The sequence below is a fragment of the Calidris pugnax genome, unplaced genomic scaffold, assembly GCF_001431845.1.
Source record: "Calidris pugnax isolate Ruff unplaced genomic scaffold, ASM143184v1 scaffold82, whole genome shotgun sequence".
NCBI lineage: Eukaryota > Metazoa > Chordata > Aves > Charadriiformes > Scolopacidae > Calidris > Calidris pugnax.
This window is the reverse complement of record NW_015090833.1, coordinates 923,391-939,508: the sequence shown is the minus strand read 5'-3', so window position 1 is coordinate 939,508 and position 16,118 is coordinate 923,391. Positions and strand designations below refer to the sequence as shown.

At 49.8% G+C, this 16,118-nt stretch overlaps 1 protein-coding gene across 1 annotated transcript in view; it reads left to right on the top strand.

The window, feature by feature from the left end:
* LOC106887783 (tyrosine-protein phosphatase non-receptor type 11-like) overlaps positions 1-16,118 on the top strand; it is a 53,208-nt gene that overhangs the window by 19,724 nt on the left and 17,366 nt on the right. Inside the window, exon 2 of the mRNA XM_014941512.1 lies at positions 11,866-11,988. Within this exon, the coding sequence (XP_014796998.1) occupies positions 11,866-11,988 (123 nt within the window). The remainder of the gene's footprint in view (positions 1-11,865; positions 11,989-16,118) is intronic.

Here is a 16,118-nt window from a genome sequence, read left to right as displayed (position 1 = left end):
GGGTCCTGTTAGTGAGACACGAGAAAAGAGCAGGATCTATTTCTGAAGTGGAAAGAGCATCAGTCAAAAATGCTAATTTTAACAGTTTCGCATTAAAGCAGAGCGAACCCTTGCCGACTTTGCAAAGCAGAGAGCCTGGGACCACTGAGAGATGCCAGGCCCTCTGGATGATGCATTTGCCTGTCCATCCCAGGCAGAAGAACTGATGCCTTAACTTTATTTATGCGACAGGAGGGGTTTTTTTGGAGGTGTTTGTCCTTGGAGTGATTTCTCTCTGTTCTGATGTCAGCCAGATTTAACAAGCTATCTAGTTTCTTAGGCAAAAATCATTGCTTTAGACACCTAGCCCACTTGAAACCCTCTGCTGAGAGACTGTGACAGCCCACGAGCGTGTCACTGCTTTTAGGTGGTGGGGGGAGATGGGGTGGATGATCTCGGGAGGTGAACGGATGGGACGGCGCGTGAAGAAAGGGAAGAGGTGCCGGTGGCAGGCGTGGACTAGAATAATTTAGATAAAGGGGCTGAATCATAGGGAGAAGATGAGCGCAGAATCTTGCATGTGTCAGGGAGATAGGACAGATGTGAATTTATATTAATTAACAATTAATGCCAGCTGAGGCTCCAGAGCCGGTAAATGGAAACTGTCTGCACCAGCTCCCTGCCAGGAGGGTGTTGCCTGCTCCTGTTTCTGTGAGGGCTGGAGAGAAGAGCTCCTGGAGGGCTTTTATTGCTGTCTCTGGGTTTTGTCTCCATATTCTGCTCTTCCTGCTTCAGCAAAAGCCACCCCCTTTCCCCCAGGATGGCAGCTCTGGTCTGTCCAGCCACCTTTCCCTAGGGGACAGGACCAAAACTGGAATGAAATGACAGAGTCATAAAACTGATATTACACCTGTGGGCAGAGGCTGCTGCTGATCTCTAGCTAAAACCAGTTTATTTGGCCAAAATCGCTGTGCCCAGTGCGCTGCCTTGCAAGTGACATTTATGGAGAAGCTCTTCTGAAGAGCTGCAGATGAAACCGTTTCTGAACCGTAGTATTCGAGTTTCAGACCGAAAACGTGGGAGGTGAGTTAAAACCCCTCTTTGAACATGCCACGGCGGAGCGTTGGGTACGTGGCTGCTCTGCAGCTCAAAGCTGCTCTGCTCTGCCTTTCCTGAAGGTCATCATCTAATGGGCAGAGAACGTGGGCTGAGGTTTCCATTGCTGCAAGCATCAGTGGCACATCCTGCGGAAGGGCAGTGGGCTGGGGATGGTCTCGTTGAAGGATTCAATGAAATGGAAAAGTTTTCTTTGCCTTGATATTGAGCTCTGGTGCACTAGCTGGCTTGAAAAGCTGCTGAGAAGACAGCAGCGGGTGCTGGGAAGGGAAGGTGGCTCTCCAGGGCCATGGAGGTTAGGGCTTGGTGTCTAAGCTTCTCAAGGGCTGTGAGAAGTTCTTAGAGCAGTTTCAGCTCGTGATGGCTGGGCAGTGCTGGTCATCCTCCCCGGCAGTGTTGGTAGCTGTTGAGAACAGCTTCATTGAGGGCTTCAGCAGGGCTTGCCTGTGGGCTAGCAGCCTGGTTGCAGGACCAGGGCTCTGGGTTCCGTGATGGCTGGGCAGTGCTGGTCATCCTCCCCGGCAGTGTTGGTAGCTGTTGAGAACAGCTTCATTGAGGGCTTCAGCAGGGCTTGCCCATGGGCTAGCAGCCTGGTACGCAGGATGAGGGCTCTGGGTTGTGTGTCTCTGGCTCTCCTGCTGCTTTGCTGGGTCTGGGTGAGGCCTTCCCTGACCTGAGCCTGGCAGAAGGGTCTGCAGGACCCAGCCCTGCCTGATGATGACAGTAAGCTCATTGGCACCCCAAAACTGTCTGTGCCCGCTGCTGTCACATCCCTGAGCCTCTGCTGAGCTGCTCTCTCTCGTCTCTTCTCTCTGACATAGTGCTCTGCTTTGTTCTGGTTGTGTTTGCTCTGGGGAAGTCCCTCCGGGCACACACATTCACTAACCTTGAAATTGAACGGCTTAAAAAAAAAAAAAAAAAAAGCAACAAACCAAACTGCTGAGTGAAACCCCAGCTCTTTTTCACAGGGTGTCAGTGGAAACCTGGCCCTTCTCGAGGAGGTGGGGCTGGTGGTTGGAAATGTGTGTGTGTCCTCAGCCTGGGCTGGCTGTTGCTCACATCTGCTCTTTCTTGTGGTCTCCATATCCAGGGGGGTACATCGGGTGGTTGAAAGAAGCATCTACAAACCCCTGTGAGTAGCTGCAGAGCTTGCCCTCAAAAACTGCCAACCTGCCCCTCCTGAAACGAGAGCTGGACTTCTGCTCTGCAGCAGGAAAAAGGTCTCTGGCCTCTTCCAACCCAGCACGCCTTTTCATCCTTGCTGTTTAATATTGCTTTCAAGCTGGTTACTCATGTCAAAAGCATGGTAGGGCTTTATCCTGCTTATCTGCTCTTGTACGCTTCCTCTGTGTTACTTTTATTGAAGGGTTCCTCAAGAACCAGAGGACCTCGATGACATCAGGTGAAGTGTGGGTTGTGCTGCATGACCCAGGCTTCTGTGCCTCTGTATCCCAGATTTACCATAAACTCCTAGAATATCAGGTTTGAAGGGACCTCAAGGATCGTCTGGTCCGTCCTTTAATCACTGGAGCTTTTCTTTGGGTGTCAAACCCTGTTGGTGAAGATGTATGGGGTGGTTTGAAGGCACTCTGACCTGCCCTGGTGATTGGGGGAGGCTTGGGAAGGCTGGAGGCACCATCCTTCTCTCTGAGGCAACTTGAGAAGTGGGTGAAGGCTGTGAATCTGCTCGTTGGGAGCAATCCCACCAACCTCTGTTCAGGATCAGGGCTTCAGCAACCAGTCCATCTGCTTTTCACCATTGCTTGTGGTGTTCCTTGTCTTCAAGGGTCGGAGTCCCCAGCACCACCTGTGGAGACAGGCTGGGTTTTCTGCATAAACACCTCGTTTGCTTTGAGTGGGCTGTTTGTGCTACTGCTGAGAACTTGGTTTGGGCATAATTTGGGTTCTAAATGACCTGAAGGATGTTGGACATCAAGATTCTACCAGAGTTTGGTGAAAACAAGGTGTGTACAGTCTCGGAGAAGGTGGTTAACCATTCTCACCATTTGAGATCCATTAGGGAGATGCTCTGTAAAATACATAGGGAAGGAAACAAGCTGGTTTCTACAGAAGTGACTCTTGCCCCCAGAGAATGCAACGCTGACTTGGGTTCCTGCTCTGGAAATGGATGTGCTGATTTAGAAACCTAGTAAAGAATTCTGTTTGTTTGTTTTAAAGTTGTTTACAGAAGTCTTGGGGGATATTAGATGACGCGCGCTGGCACGGTTAGCTGTCATAATGCTAATTGCTTTAGGAAAATGAAAATATTTACCTGTATGTAGAACTGACTAGATTTGCAGGGTATATTTATTTAATGCACTCCCTGGAGGCTAGGCTTGGTATAATGAGTCTTCTGATGGGATTTGAATTGAACCAGGCTAGAACCAACAAAGGAGGCTGTTGCAGCTCTGTCAGGTTTGAGAAATGCTTTATATGCAGCCATCCCCGTGCAGAACAGCTTTCAATGAAGACGTGAACACTAATAATTCAGGATGGAAACATCCCAACACCCAAGAGCAGCCTTGCTGTGTATTAAACGCACAGTTTGCTAAATTAAGCCTTAATGTCGCAGCACAAGTGTGACCCCCTTCTCAATAACGGGGAATTGCTTATTTCTATCTCTTTAGGAAAATCTGTATTATTTTTTTTTCCCCAAAAAAGTGTGGGAAATGCCATTCCATGCCATGCAAGCTGGGGACTTTTGCTGATGGCCAACGTTTTAGCATCTTGCTTGGTTTTCTATGTCTAACAGTGAAGGTAGCACTGCTGTCACTGGGGATGCTCTCTGTTTCGCGTGGGGTCCTGAGCAGTTTCTAGAAGCTCTGTCCTTCCCTTTGCAGCCCTGGGGGAGGGTCATAAACTGAAGAGCTGCTGGCAGCATGTGGTCTGCTGGTGACTTCTCACAGTGTTCAGCTTGACCCCAGGTGGTCTGTGAGGAACCACCAGCCCACACTACTGATCTTCATTCCTCCTGGAAACCAGTGGGTGTGATGGATACTGGTCCCTGCAGCAGGTAGCATTTCCCTGATAAATGGCTCTAAATATTGCCGTTGGGTCTCCTGCTGTGACCTGGTACCCTGGCCGAGATGCCAGGCAGCTGAGAGGTCACATCAGCCTCGTTGAGTGCATGATGTTCCCATATATGAACTGTAGAGGACAAACTGTGTTGTGGGAGCCTTGCTGGTCCCAGAGGCAGAAGGGTCGGGGTGAATCTCCCTCCAAAAAAAGAGCTGCTTCTCAGTTCTCCAAGCCAGGATCCTTATTCCTGGGGGTTCCTCCTCCATACCAGAGGTCTCTTGCAGGAACAGGACAGCAGCGCTCACTCAGCCCAGAAGTTTGCACCTACTCATCCCATGCAACGGATTAATGACCTTACAGGGAGTGAATTGCTTCTGTGACTGTCCCACCTTCACTTCTGCTCCAGCTAGGTTGTGAGAGCTCAAATGGTGTGTACTTGGCTGTTGGGCACTGAAAGGAGTGTCTCTGTGTGCAAACACAGACTGATGGGTCTCTATATTAAATGGAAAAGAAGCGTCTGGGTCCTTTAAGCAGCTCTGAAGATTTATTTTTTTTGTCCTCTCTGCTGAAGGGGAAACTTGGTCTCACAAAGTGCTGCGTTGCCCCAAGTTACGCCTGCTCTCCCAAGTCAGCCTCCGCGTTTCTCTGCTGGAAGAAGCTTCAGATGTTTATTTGCTTGGCTGCCTCCAAGGGCAGGGTCCACATCCCACCCTTCCTTCGCCGCGGTGGAGCCGGGGAGGGGACCGTCTGCCCCTATCAACAGCATCTGCTGTGAACACCAACCCGTGCTCCTGGCTGGTGTGGAGGGGCTGTAGCACAGCAGAAGGGAAGTCTGGTGGTGGGTTGGTCCCCTCCTTCCCCCCCTTTCCTGGTTTCTTGAGCCACTTCAGCTTGCTGGGCTGGAGTTTGTGTTGAACCAAACAGTGCTAACCACACACGAAGTGCGTAGGTGGTGTCTCTTGAGCCACATTTGCTTTGATCCTCTCCAAGCCTAACAAAAAAAGAGTTTTACCATTACAAATGCTCCAAGTTTTCTGGCTGACGTGGGGCTAAATTGGCCATCAGACCCAGGCACTCGAGGGGCTGCAGTAGATGTGCACCTGGTGCTGGCCTCTCTGGGGATGCCCCAAAATAAGTGCAGTGAAACCCCAGGCAGATGTTGTTCCCAAGCTCTGTGGCAATTTTGCATTCAGGTCTTTGGTGGTGATGCTGGGCTCTCACCTGTGTGATGTTCTGGGGTAGACATCCCACCTCTGCTGGTCCAGGAGTCCCAGCAGCCAATGTGTTCTTCACTTGGTGGCTTTCTCTTCTGTGCAAGATGCACCTTGTGTTGTCTCTGAGCAGTGTGAGAGAAGGGAAAAAGAAAAGGCACTTAATAATACAGTTTAGTGATAGCTTTTGTCAGTGTTGGCTTGATGGTCTGGATGGTCCCTTCCAACCCAGACAGCCATTGTCATTGTCATCCAACCCATAGTTCTATCATTTCAGATACAGTGCTTTTTATCCGTGGGCTGTTTGCTGGAGCTGTTTAGAATGCCAGGATTCCCAGTCAGGCTTTTAAAAACGCCTCGTTTTATGGATTTCTGAGGGTGTAACGGTGTTGCTCAACTATTTGTTCTGGTTCATCCCAAGACAGGGGCAGAAGGATGCGTTCCAGCAGCAGGAAGCATTCCTGCTCACGTTAGGGAGGAAATGAGTAATACTGCATGGAAAAGACAACTTTAGTAATTAAAGAGAATTTATTTAATAATTTTTAACACAGAGAAAGGTTCCCTTTTCCAGAGTTATTTCCTTTTTTTTTTCTTTCTTTTTTTTTCTCTCATAATGGGCTTTCTGGTGTTCTCCTGGCTACCAGGACCTTTCTGCTCCCGTGCAGAGCTCAGCCTGGCCTGAACCCTACCCAGAGCCCAAGCAATATCTCTCTGTTGCTGTTAGTTGGCGTTGGGGACTTCACACTGCATGGAAATGTCTCTTTTTTTTCCTCTCTATTTTAATAAATTTCTTCGTGTAGCTTCGGTTCCTGAAAGGCACTTGCGGGTGGCTTTTTAATTTAAGTTCAGCTCTAGATGGATTGACTGATGGGAGGGAAATGCATTTCTCGGCAGGCAAGCGGCATTGCCTGGAGCAGGCAGCGTATATTTACTCGGAGTGGTGGAGATGAAAAGTTGTTAGATCCCCGCTCTCATTTAAAGCAATTCTTCAGGGGTGACTCAGTTCTGCAAAAAAGCGCTAACAATTGTGTGGTTGCCTCAACGACCCACTGCACAATAATGTGTGTCATTTCTGACATCGAAACTGCGGCGTGAAATTAATAATGCCTTTATTTTATTTTATTTTTTTAATTTATTTTTATCCCCCTGCACCCCCCTCCCCATGTCGTGGATCTGGTTTGGATCCTCTATTTGCTTTCCTTCTCAGGATATTGCGGATCTTCCTATCAACAGCCTGGGGGTCCAGAAGGTCTGACTCCAAGCCCAGGGCTTTCCTCCACGTGAGTGGTCCTTGCTCCTGGGATGCAGGGCTGGAGCTGGTGGCCCGTGGAGCCACCAAAGGCTGGTTGCAGGTTTTAACGTTTGCCGTTCAGCGAGAGACGCGTGGGCTGGTGCTTTCCTCTCCTCGGCTCTGTTGTGGGTTGGGTTTTGCTTACCAACAAATGTACTCCAGTAAAAACCATAATGATAAACAGCTCTGAAGATGCTTTCTGCAAGAAGAGCTTACGCCAGGTCAGGAGATAAACAAGCTGTATTGGGAGAAGCACCTCGGGCCACGTAGTCCTGCCTTCCCTACCAGGATGGAGTGGCAGAACTTTGGAGCAGGCAGCTCTTGGTGTACGCCCAACGAGCAGGATGGGGCAAAGAGCCTTCAGTTCAGTTTTTTGGCTGGTTTCGGTGTTGTTTTTTATCCCCCTGTTTACAGGGAGTGGGGCTGAGACCTGGCAATAGGTGTGAGGAGCACCCTGTGAGAGGGAGAGGTGGGTGGGTTTTGGTCATGGGTGGCTCTCGGAGCTGCACGAGGGGTTGAGGATGCACACTGTGAAAAACCTCATGGTTTTTCAAACCCAGCTAGAAAAAGCCTCCAGGGAGCAAGTGCTCAATTTCAGGACCATAATTCCTAAATGGAGATGACCTTGAATTTGAAAATACCCCTTTCATGCCTTCTTTCCTGGCTGAAGGAGGCAGCCTGTGCGAGGCAGTACCAAGCCATGCATTCCCATCCTACACAGCCCTCTGAAAATGGGAGGTTTTCTGAAACAGGGAGGTTTTCTCTGTTCTGGAAACCTATGGAAGAGATGTCTATGCTTCTAGAGGGGCTTTCTCCCTTTTTTCCTTTTGTCTTTTTTCTTGCTGATAAATTTGGAAATTGCCGTTCCTCTCTCTTCTGTTTGTGTGGGCTGCAAAGGTTGTCTCCTCAACTCATTGTTTGTGCGTCTCGCAAGCTAAATAACAAGTGGTTTGTGTTTGTGTGTATGAATTGGTTCCTGTCCAAGCGGTGGGAGTCATTAAGGGAAAGGGTGTTTAGCGTTCGGGTTTCTGTTTAGTGAAACAAAGACAACATCAGAGTTGACAGAGCCCTGAGTTTGCCGCCAATATACTCCTTCCCTCTCTCATATATACAGCGCTGTCCCACTCGTGAGTGTTTGCAGAGAGTTTTTTAGTGGCCCCTGCTCTTCCCTCTCAGCATTTCACCGTGAAATGATGCTGAAAAAGGGACTGATGCAAATCGATTTTGTAGCTGTGGTTGGCAGTTGCTGGGGTGTAAAAGGAAGAAGGTTGTGGTCCTCCCTTCCCAAGCACCCATCCTTCCTTTGAAGGGAGGTTGGACATCAGGTCCTTTTGTTCCTGATGCCTTCTTCCTTGTGGGAGCTTTGGGTGCTGGAAGATTTGCAGCCCCAGCATCTCTGCCCTCCTCCTGACACTGACGACCCCCACAAAGTTGTCCCTTCTCAGCATGGCATGGGTCTGGCTCCAGCTGGGGTCCTGCATCCCAGGATGACAAGCATTCCCTTGAGTGATGGGGGATGCAGGGATGTGTGATTCCTGCTCTCACGGCAGCCTCTGAGGAGCGTGCAGCCCGGGGAGGACACTGCTGTCACACTGATATTCTCAGAACTGGTGTGTTATTGTGGCTGTGGGTTCGTACCTACGAGACCTCTCATCCTACTCTTTTACCGGAGATGTTTCCTTAGGTTTTTTTTCCCTATTATGTCCTGGCTAGCAATATTGTGCTGGTTTTATTGCCATTAGGCGTTCAGTGGAAACGTGATGTGTGGCCCTTGGCAGCTTTGCCTTGTCCCTGGGCTCCATTAAGCCCCATTAGAGGCCTTCGTTCCTGTGCCAGTAGCAGTTTTGCGGCGGGGTTAAGTGCTGGCCCTGCAGACGGTGGGTTTATGAAAGGGTGTCACTCCTGTGATGTCAGGAATACGAGGCTTGGAAACGCTGGGATTCCTGTTTACCATCTGTTTCCATGGCCTTTCCCTAATAGACCTCTCCTCCTCCAGGATTCAAGGATCTTTAATTAAAACTGTTTGCCTTGCGGTGGGAGGGAGGAAATCCCAAATTGTGGAGGAGATGGTGACATTTCTTGACCTTTTCTGTGTGTACCTCGGAGACAAACACACTCTGGTGAGTGTGCGTGTGCTTATGTTTGTAGGTTTAGTCTTTGGGTGTATTTCCTAACCCGGGCACCCCGGGGGGACGCTGGGCTACGCGTTTCTCTGCAATACTCAGGATAAACTCGCAAACCCTTTGGGGGGAGGGAGGGGACAGTGCGTCAGCTCATCTGATCCACGGGCAGCTGCCTACGAGAAACGAGCTTACTAAATGTTTCCAGAGATGAGAACCCGCATTTCACTCGGCTTGGAAAACGAAGCGTTGCGGTTTTGAGTCGTTTGGGTGAGAGCGGTGCCGCCGACCCGTCCGCCGGAGCAGGAGCTCTTACAGCATCACCCTTCGCCCTGATGGGAGTTTCGGGTGTGCAGCCTCCCCCCCCTGCCCAGAAACACTCAATAAGCACATTTTGCCATCACACAGCGTTAGTTGTGGCTCATCTTCTCTTCTTTGCTCATAAAAAATAAGACAGTGGTCCCGTGCATAAGTGTCTGCTGGTGGACACCATCTGCCAGGGCAGGAGCTCTTACAGCATCACCCTTTGCCCTGATGGGAGTTTCGGGTGTGCAGCCTCCCCCCCCTGCCCAGAAACACTCAATAAGCACATTTTGCCATCACACAGAGTTAGTTGTGGCTCATCTTCTCCTCTTTGCACGTGAAAAATAAGACAGCGGTCCTGTGCAGAAGTGTCTGCTGAGGGACACCATCTGCCTGGGTAGGAGCTCTTACAGCATCACCCTTCGCCCTGATGGGAGTTTCGGGTGTGCAGCCTCCCCCCCCTGCCCAGAAACACTCAATAAGCACATTTTGCCATCACACAGAGTTAGTTGTGGCTCATCTTCTCCTCTTTGCACGTGAAAAATAAGACAGCGGCCCCGTGCAGAAGTGTCTACTGGGGGACACCATCTGCCTGGGCAGGAGCTCTTACAGCATCACCCTTTGCCCTGATGGGAGTTTCGGGTGTGCAGCCTTCCCCCTGCCCAGAAACACTCAATAAGCACATTTTGCCATCACACAGAGTTAGTTGTGGCTCATCTTCTTCTCTTTGCTCATGAAAAATAAGACAGCGGTCCCGTGCATAAGTGTCTGCTGAGGGACACCATCGGCCTGGCAGAAACACTCAATAAGCACATTTTGCCATCACACAGCGTTAGTTGTGGCTCATCTTCTTCTCTTTGCTCATGAAAAATAAGACAGCGGTCCCGTGCATAAGTGTCTGCTGAGGGACACCATCGGCCTGGGCAGGAGCTCTTACAGCATCACCCTTCGCCCTGATGGGAGTTTCGGGTGTGCAACCTCCCCCCCTGCCCAGAAACACTCAATAAGCACGTTTTGCCATCACACAGCGCTAGTTGTGGCTCATCTTCTTCTCTTTGCTCATGCAAAATAAGACAGCGGTCCCGTGCATAAGTGTCTGCTGAGGGACACCATCGGCCTGGGCAGGAGCTCTTACAGCATCACCCTTCGCCCTGATGGGAGTTTCGGGTGTGCAACCTCCCCCCCTGCCCAGAAACACTCAATAAGCACGTTTTGCCATCACACAGCGCTAGTTGTGGCTCATCTTCTTCTCTTTGCTCATGCAAAATAAGACAGCGGTCCCGTGCATAAGTGTCTGCTGAGGGACACCATCGGCCTGGGCAGGAGCTCTTACAGCATCACCCTTCGCCCTGATGGGAGTTTCGGGTGTGCAACCTCCCCCCCTGCCCAGAAACACTCAATAAGCACGTTTTGCCATCACACAGCGCTAGTTGTGGCTCATCTTCTTCTCTTTGCTCATGAAAAATAAGACAGCGGTCCCGCACTGAAGCGTCTGCTGGAGCCCGATGGAAAACTGAGCGGTATTTTCAGAACTGGCTGACTCTGGGTTTGGGGTGCTCTCTGTGGGACTCGTGAGATTACTCAAAAAGAGCCTGCCATTTAGAAAGTGGATTTTCAGTGGCTTCTGAAAAAGTGAGCCATAAAACTGGCGCCACATGGGAAATCACTGGTCTAGTGTGCACATTTAGTGCACCTTAAAGCTGGGGGAAACACCAGTTCTTGCGATTCCATCAAGACCGATAGCATCAGAACTGAGATCAGTAGATGGGTTTGATGACGCTCAAAATACAAAGATTACATTAAAGTAGGGCACAACACGATGAATCTATTTTCCCCTTAGGGTGAGCTGTCTCTCCTTCCCTTTTCTACGACCTCCTGTTACACGTGGACATTCCCCCAGCGTTCCCTTTGCCGCGGCTTCCCTGGCTGTGCGTTGGTCCTGGGCAGAGAAATTTGCTGGTATTGGGCAGTTGGGCTTTTTATAGAGATTAGAGTCAAAAAGCAGCTGCTTCCCCATAAGTTGAAGAGTCAAAGCTGCTTTAGCTGGGTCTGGAGCAGACTTGGTGTTTTCTGTGGAGACCCTGGAACACGCATTTCCCATCAGGTTTGCACCAATGTTTTAAGAAATCCTCTCGGAGCGTAAGGGCTCGTCACTGTCACAGAGCAGAGCGTGCCTTTCCTTCCCAGATGGAGTCTCAAAGGAAAGCCTTTCTTCTCTCCAGCTCCGAGCATCCCCTCTTCGTAACAGATTTTAAATGGGAGAGACCAAGAGCCTGAGGCTTGGGCTCTTGCTGGGGAGAACAAGAGGTTTAGTGCCATTGATGTTGGAGCTTTTAATGTTTTTTCATGCTGGGAAGCCCTGGAAGTGCCTGAAGTGCCCTCAGGGATGCAGATCTTTCCTTGGGCTCAGTTCATTTGCCATCAGTGTGACAGCTCGGAGGGTATGAGTGTGGGAAGTGTCCAACCAGGATCAGACCTGCAGCCAGAAAAGTCAAAACTCTTTTCTCGGGCAGTGATTTCCTCCAGAGAGGGAATCTCCCAACTGTCCTGAGAAAAGCTGGAACGGCTCCTGCTTTTGCCTGAGCTGAGGGAGAGGAGGCCAAAGCCCTTTGGGAGAGAGACCTTTCTTAATGGATGTGTGAGAAGACTTTCTCCATGGTAATATGCTAAGAGAGGGCTTTTCTGAGTGAGAGCTGTTACTGGGAGGCGGTGGGAAGGAAGGGGGGTGGGCTGCTGATAGGAGTGGGCATATGATGTCTGGAAGGGTGGACAGTCAGGGCAGGCTCAGGCTAACTACCCTTTCTCATCTCATATTTGCGTTTCGCAGGTGGTTTCATCCCAACATCAGCGGAATCGAGGCAGAGAAGCTGCTCCTGACCAGGGGTGTCCATGGCAGCTTTCTGGCTCGCCCCAGTAAGAGCAACCCAGGAGATTTCACGCTCTCGGTCAGGTAAGCAGACAGCAGCAGGGGAGGGATGGAGGAAGGGGTCTCTTCCAGCACACCCCGCTCCCATCAATGGGTGTACAAGGGGAGAGGAGCTGCACAGGTCTCCCTGGAGCCTCCTCTTCTCCAGGCTGAACATCTCCCACTCATCTAAGGGGACGTGAGCCCCTCTCTCCCCCCAGCTGGGTGCTGTGGGAGCTGCTGGCAGGTCAGAGCACTGGCAATGCTGGCACTGATGGGGCTTCACCTTCTCCTTGTTGCCTCAACTGCTCAGATGAAAGCCTTCTTGGCCCTTTTGCTTCCGTCCCTCCAATTGTCACCAGTTTGAGCCTGCGCTCCTCTCTGCCAAGTGCAGCCATTTCTTAGCTTGGCAAGAGGGAGGCTTGGCAGCTGCCTTATTTTTATTATTTTTTTTTAAATGCTTCCTTTTGTGTTGTGGAATAGAACCTGGCCCTCTGAGCCTTTGCCTCTCGGGCAGCTCTGACCCATCGGAGATCCTCACGCTATGGAGAAATGCAGGGGAAGGGACAAAGCCCATCTTTCCCCCTGCATTGCCTGGGTGGGGGGAGCGTTTGGATGTGACTCCACCAGCTCCCCCGTAATCTTGCCATCAGAGATGGCTGTGAGTTAATGAGAGAGGCAGGAAGTGCTTCTAATTGGAATGGAAAATAAACTCACAGAGAGCTGCCTTGAGCAAGCTATGACAGCGAGGGAATATGTGTAAAAGGCAGGGGTGGGGGGGGTATCTTCATGTGAGCTCAGTGCCTCTTCTCATGTAATTTTGGTGAGTCAGGGTGTCATCTGATGGCACAGCGAAGCACCGACAGCCCTGCTCCACCAGGTGATGTGCAGGCAGATGCAGGTTACGGCTGTGCAACAGCGTCCTGGTGTGGGAAGGTGCCTAGGTAGCAGCGTAATTACCCTGGAATAGCAGGGAAAATTGCTTTGCCGGGGGAGCCAGTTCCCACACCCGAATTACTGCGCTCCTGCCTCGTGCCGTGGAGTCGGGCCACAGGTTTGCACTGGTTTCTTCCCTTTCTTCCCTTTCCCTTCTTTCCTTTGCACTGGTTTCTGTCCCAGTGCCTCAACCATGGGTTTCTGCCATTGGGGCTTGTTGCCTTTTGTCTGTGCTGGTCCACTGCCTCCCCTCGTCTGCTCCATGGGGAGAAAAGCTTGGCCTCGTGGAACAAGTTGCAGAGTCCCAGAGTGGTTTTGTTATTGATATTATTTCTTTACCTCTTTCTGCTTTCTCTGTGGCAGAAAGCAGAGGGGGGGAGGAAGCAAGTGTCAGACTATCGGAGGGGGTTCAGACCACTTCCTACTGCAGGGAGACCTCTGTGTTGCAGTAAATGTCAAATAACAGTATGGTTTGGGCCATAAGATGGAGGCAATTAATGCCCTTAATGCCCGATGGGTGCCCTGCAGGAATGAGCTGCAAGTGAAGAGCAGAGGAATACGGGATGCTGTACTCTGGTAGTATTGAAGAATGCCACCGCAGCCCGCTGGCAGATTGTAACTCAGTGGAAAGTCTGACCAGCTCTCTCAGTTCTGAGTAAACCAGAGCTGTGACACATACCATGTTTCCAGGAAAGCACATTCAACATGACACACACGCGTCAAGGCAATGTGTTGAGTTTTGAGGCATCATGAAGACCAAGAAATAATTCTTTCATGTTTCCAGGAAAGCACATTCAACATGACACAGGCAATGTGTTGAGTTTTGAGGCATCACGAAGACCAGGAAATAATTCTTTCACTGACTACTTCTACGTGCAAGTCCTTGCCCCTTCCTGGCTCATCCCATCTCTCCTCCATGACTTGAGGCAAGGGTTGTCCTATCATCTCGGGTATGGAAGATCTGCTTGGGCATGGTCACTGGTTAGGCAGAAGAGTTTTGCTTGTACTTCATCTGAGCGATACGCTCTTTTCCCACTGATGATGGCCCCAAAACACGTGCACAAATGTCCTTGGGGATTACAACACCCAACAGAGCATAGAACGAGTAGCTTTATGTGCTGTGAAAGCTGAAAACTTGGGAGACTATATCCCTGCTATGTTTTTCCCTTTTCCCTGTTACATTACACAGGCAGACACGGAACAATGTGTTATTATTCTCACCTAGAATTGTATCCTGACAGAGCTTTTTTATTTATTTATTTATCTCTGAACTGGACAGGTCTATACTTTCTTTTTCCTCTTTCTGAGAAATAAAAGGTTTTCAAAGGAAACAATACAGATACCTTTGAAAAAGTACCTAAAATAGAGGTGGCAGGAGGAGAAAGTACCTTTAGGAAAACAATCAAAACCTCTTCCTCCTTCTTTCAACCCCCCCTCCCTTCAGCTTCTTCAAGGCTCTTTGAAAGCCAGTGTGGGGAAATGCAGCTCCTTTTAATTACAGAGAGGATGTGGGTTGAAAATAAAGCAGGCGATGGAGTTTTGGCTCCAGCACTGGTTGTGACCAGACCACACACCAAGTGACCATGTGCTGGTGCCTGTCCAGATACACGTCCCTCAAGAGGGGGTAGGAAATAATATTGCAGAAGTTATGAGAAGGTTTCCACGAAACTCTGTGGCTGCTTTCCCTTTCTTTTTCTTTACCTCTGTGCACTCTTTCAACCTTTACCATTACAGCAACAAGTCTTCACAAGGCTTTGTTTTTTCAGCTCTTAAGAGACAGAGGCAAGCTGTATGGAGAGGACATGATATCATGATATGGTTAAATGAAGGGATGACGTCTGCCCTGGTCTTAAAATAATAGAAAATAAAAAATCTTCAAAAAAACCCTCAGCTCTCAGTCCAAACTGCTGGCAGCTTGTAATTGGCCAAACCTGTCTCTTCCGTTATTCCTTCGTCTTCTGAAACATGGGACGTCTCTGCAGATAAGTTCAAGAGCTTGTTCCACCTGGAGGATCAAACACACCTGCTCTAGTCCAGTGCCAAGAGGGCTGTGTTTCTGAGGAAACAGCCCTCTTTGTTTGGAGTGCTGGTGGTACGTCAGTATGGGTACCAAATTTGGATTTATTGGCTCGTCTTGTTCTCTGGGCAAATATGTGGAGCACATCAACAGGGAGGAAAGTGGTCTGGCAACTGCAGCTGAAGCGTCATGATGACGGAGAGTCATCTGAACTGCTTCTTCCTGGCAATGGGGTATGAAGAATTTGAAACCCATACCTAATCTCTAGAATATACTTGGCGGTGTCTCTGAAATTGCATGTAAACATCAGGTGGTTCTGTTGGGTTGTGTTGGTGGACATCGAATTTTCTCCGAGAGCCTGAGCTCTCATTTAATTGAAAGCAAACATTCAGCGAAGTTTCTAAACCCCACGGGAGAGCCTTCTTGTTTTTTCCATAGAGAATCTTCGGGGGGTTTTTGGTTTGCTTTTTGCAGCCTGTCGGAGGGGTCCTATTTGCATGCTGTGAAGTTCTAGGCTTTCTCTGTCTGACACAGGCAGGAAAAGCACATGACCAAAAAAGACTTCTGGGGATGCAATGGGCGAAGGTATTTCTGACATTTAAAGTGGTTGTTTTTCTATCAGTGACAAAAAAGGGTCTGTTTGGGGTTTTTTCTTGTATGTCCTCTTCGTATGGACTTTGCTCTGTTGCAAAGAAGAGCAGACTATGTCTATGCTGGTGATCACCGCAGTATGGACACACATATTCCCAAGCTGGAATATTTTTGGATCAAGGAACCCTCCTGAATATCCAGCGAAGGGGTTGTGCTGATAGTGCAAAGAAGCTTAGCTTGGAACGGAGGCAGCTCTCACTCTTCCGATGGCTGACTCCGAAGCTACCAAAGAAGCTGGCATCTGCTGTTCCAACAGTGCTGCATCCCTGTGTGAGAGCCCAATGTCTGTTAGAAGTAGCCATGCCCTCCGGCACGGGGCAGCTGAGGACTTTGGGCATCTCCTTTGTGCTTTATTTCACCAGCCAGCATGTCGAGGGCACAGATTAATGGATGCTCCCACTGCTCGGTCCAGTCCTGCTGCCCAGCTTGGAGGTGACGCAAGCTTTAAGAGAAGAAAATGGGAAGGAAATGGGCGTCGATCAATGCCCTTTGTGTGTAGCGTGACCTTGAGGTCTCATGGGATAAATGACCCTGATTATCTCTCTGCTTTTCATCCCAGAAGTGCTCAGAG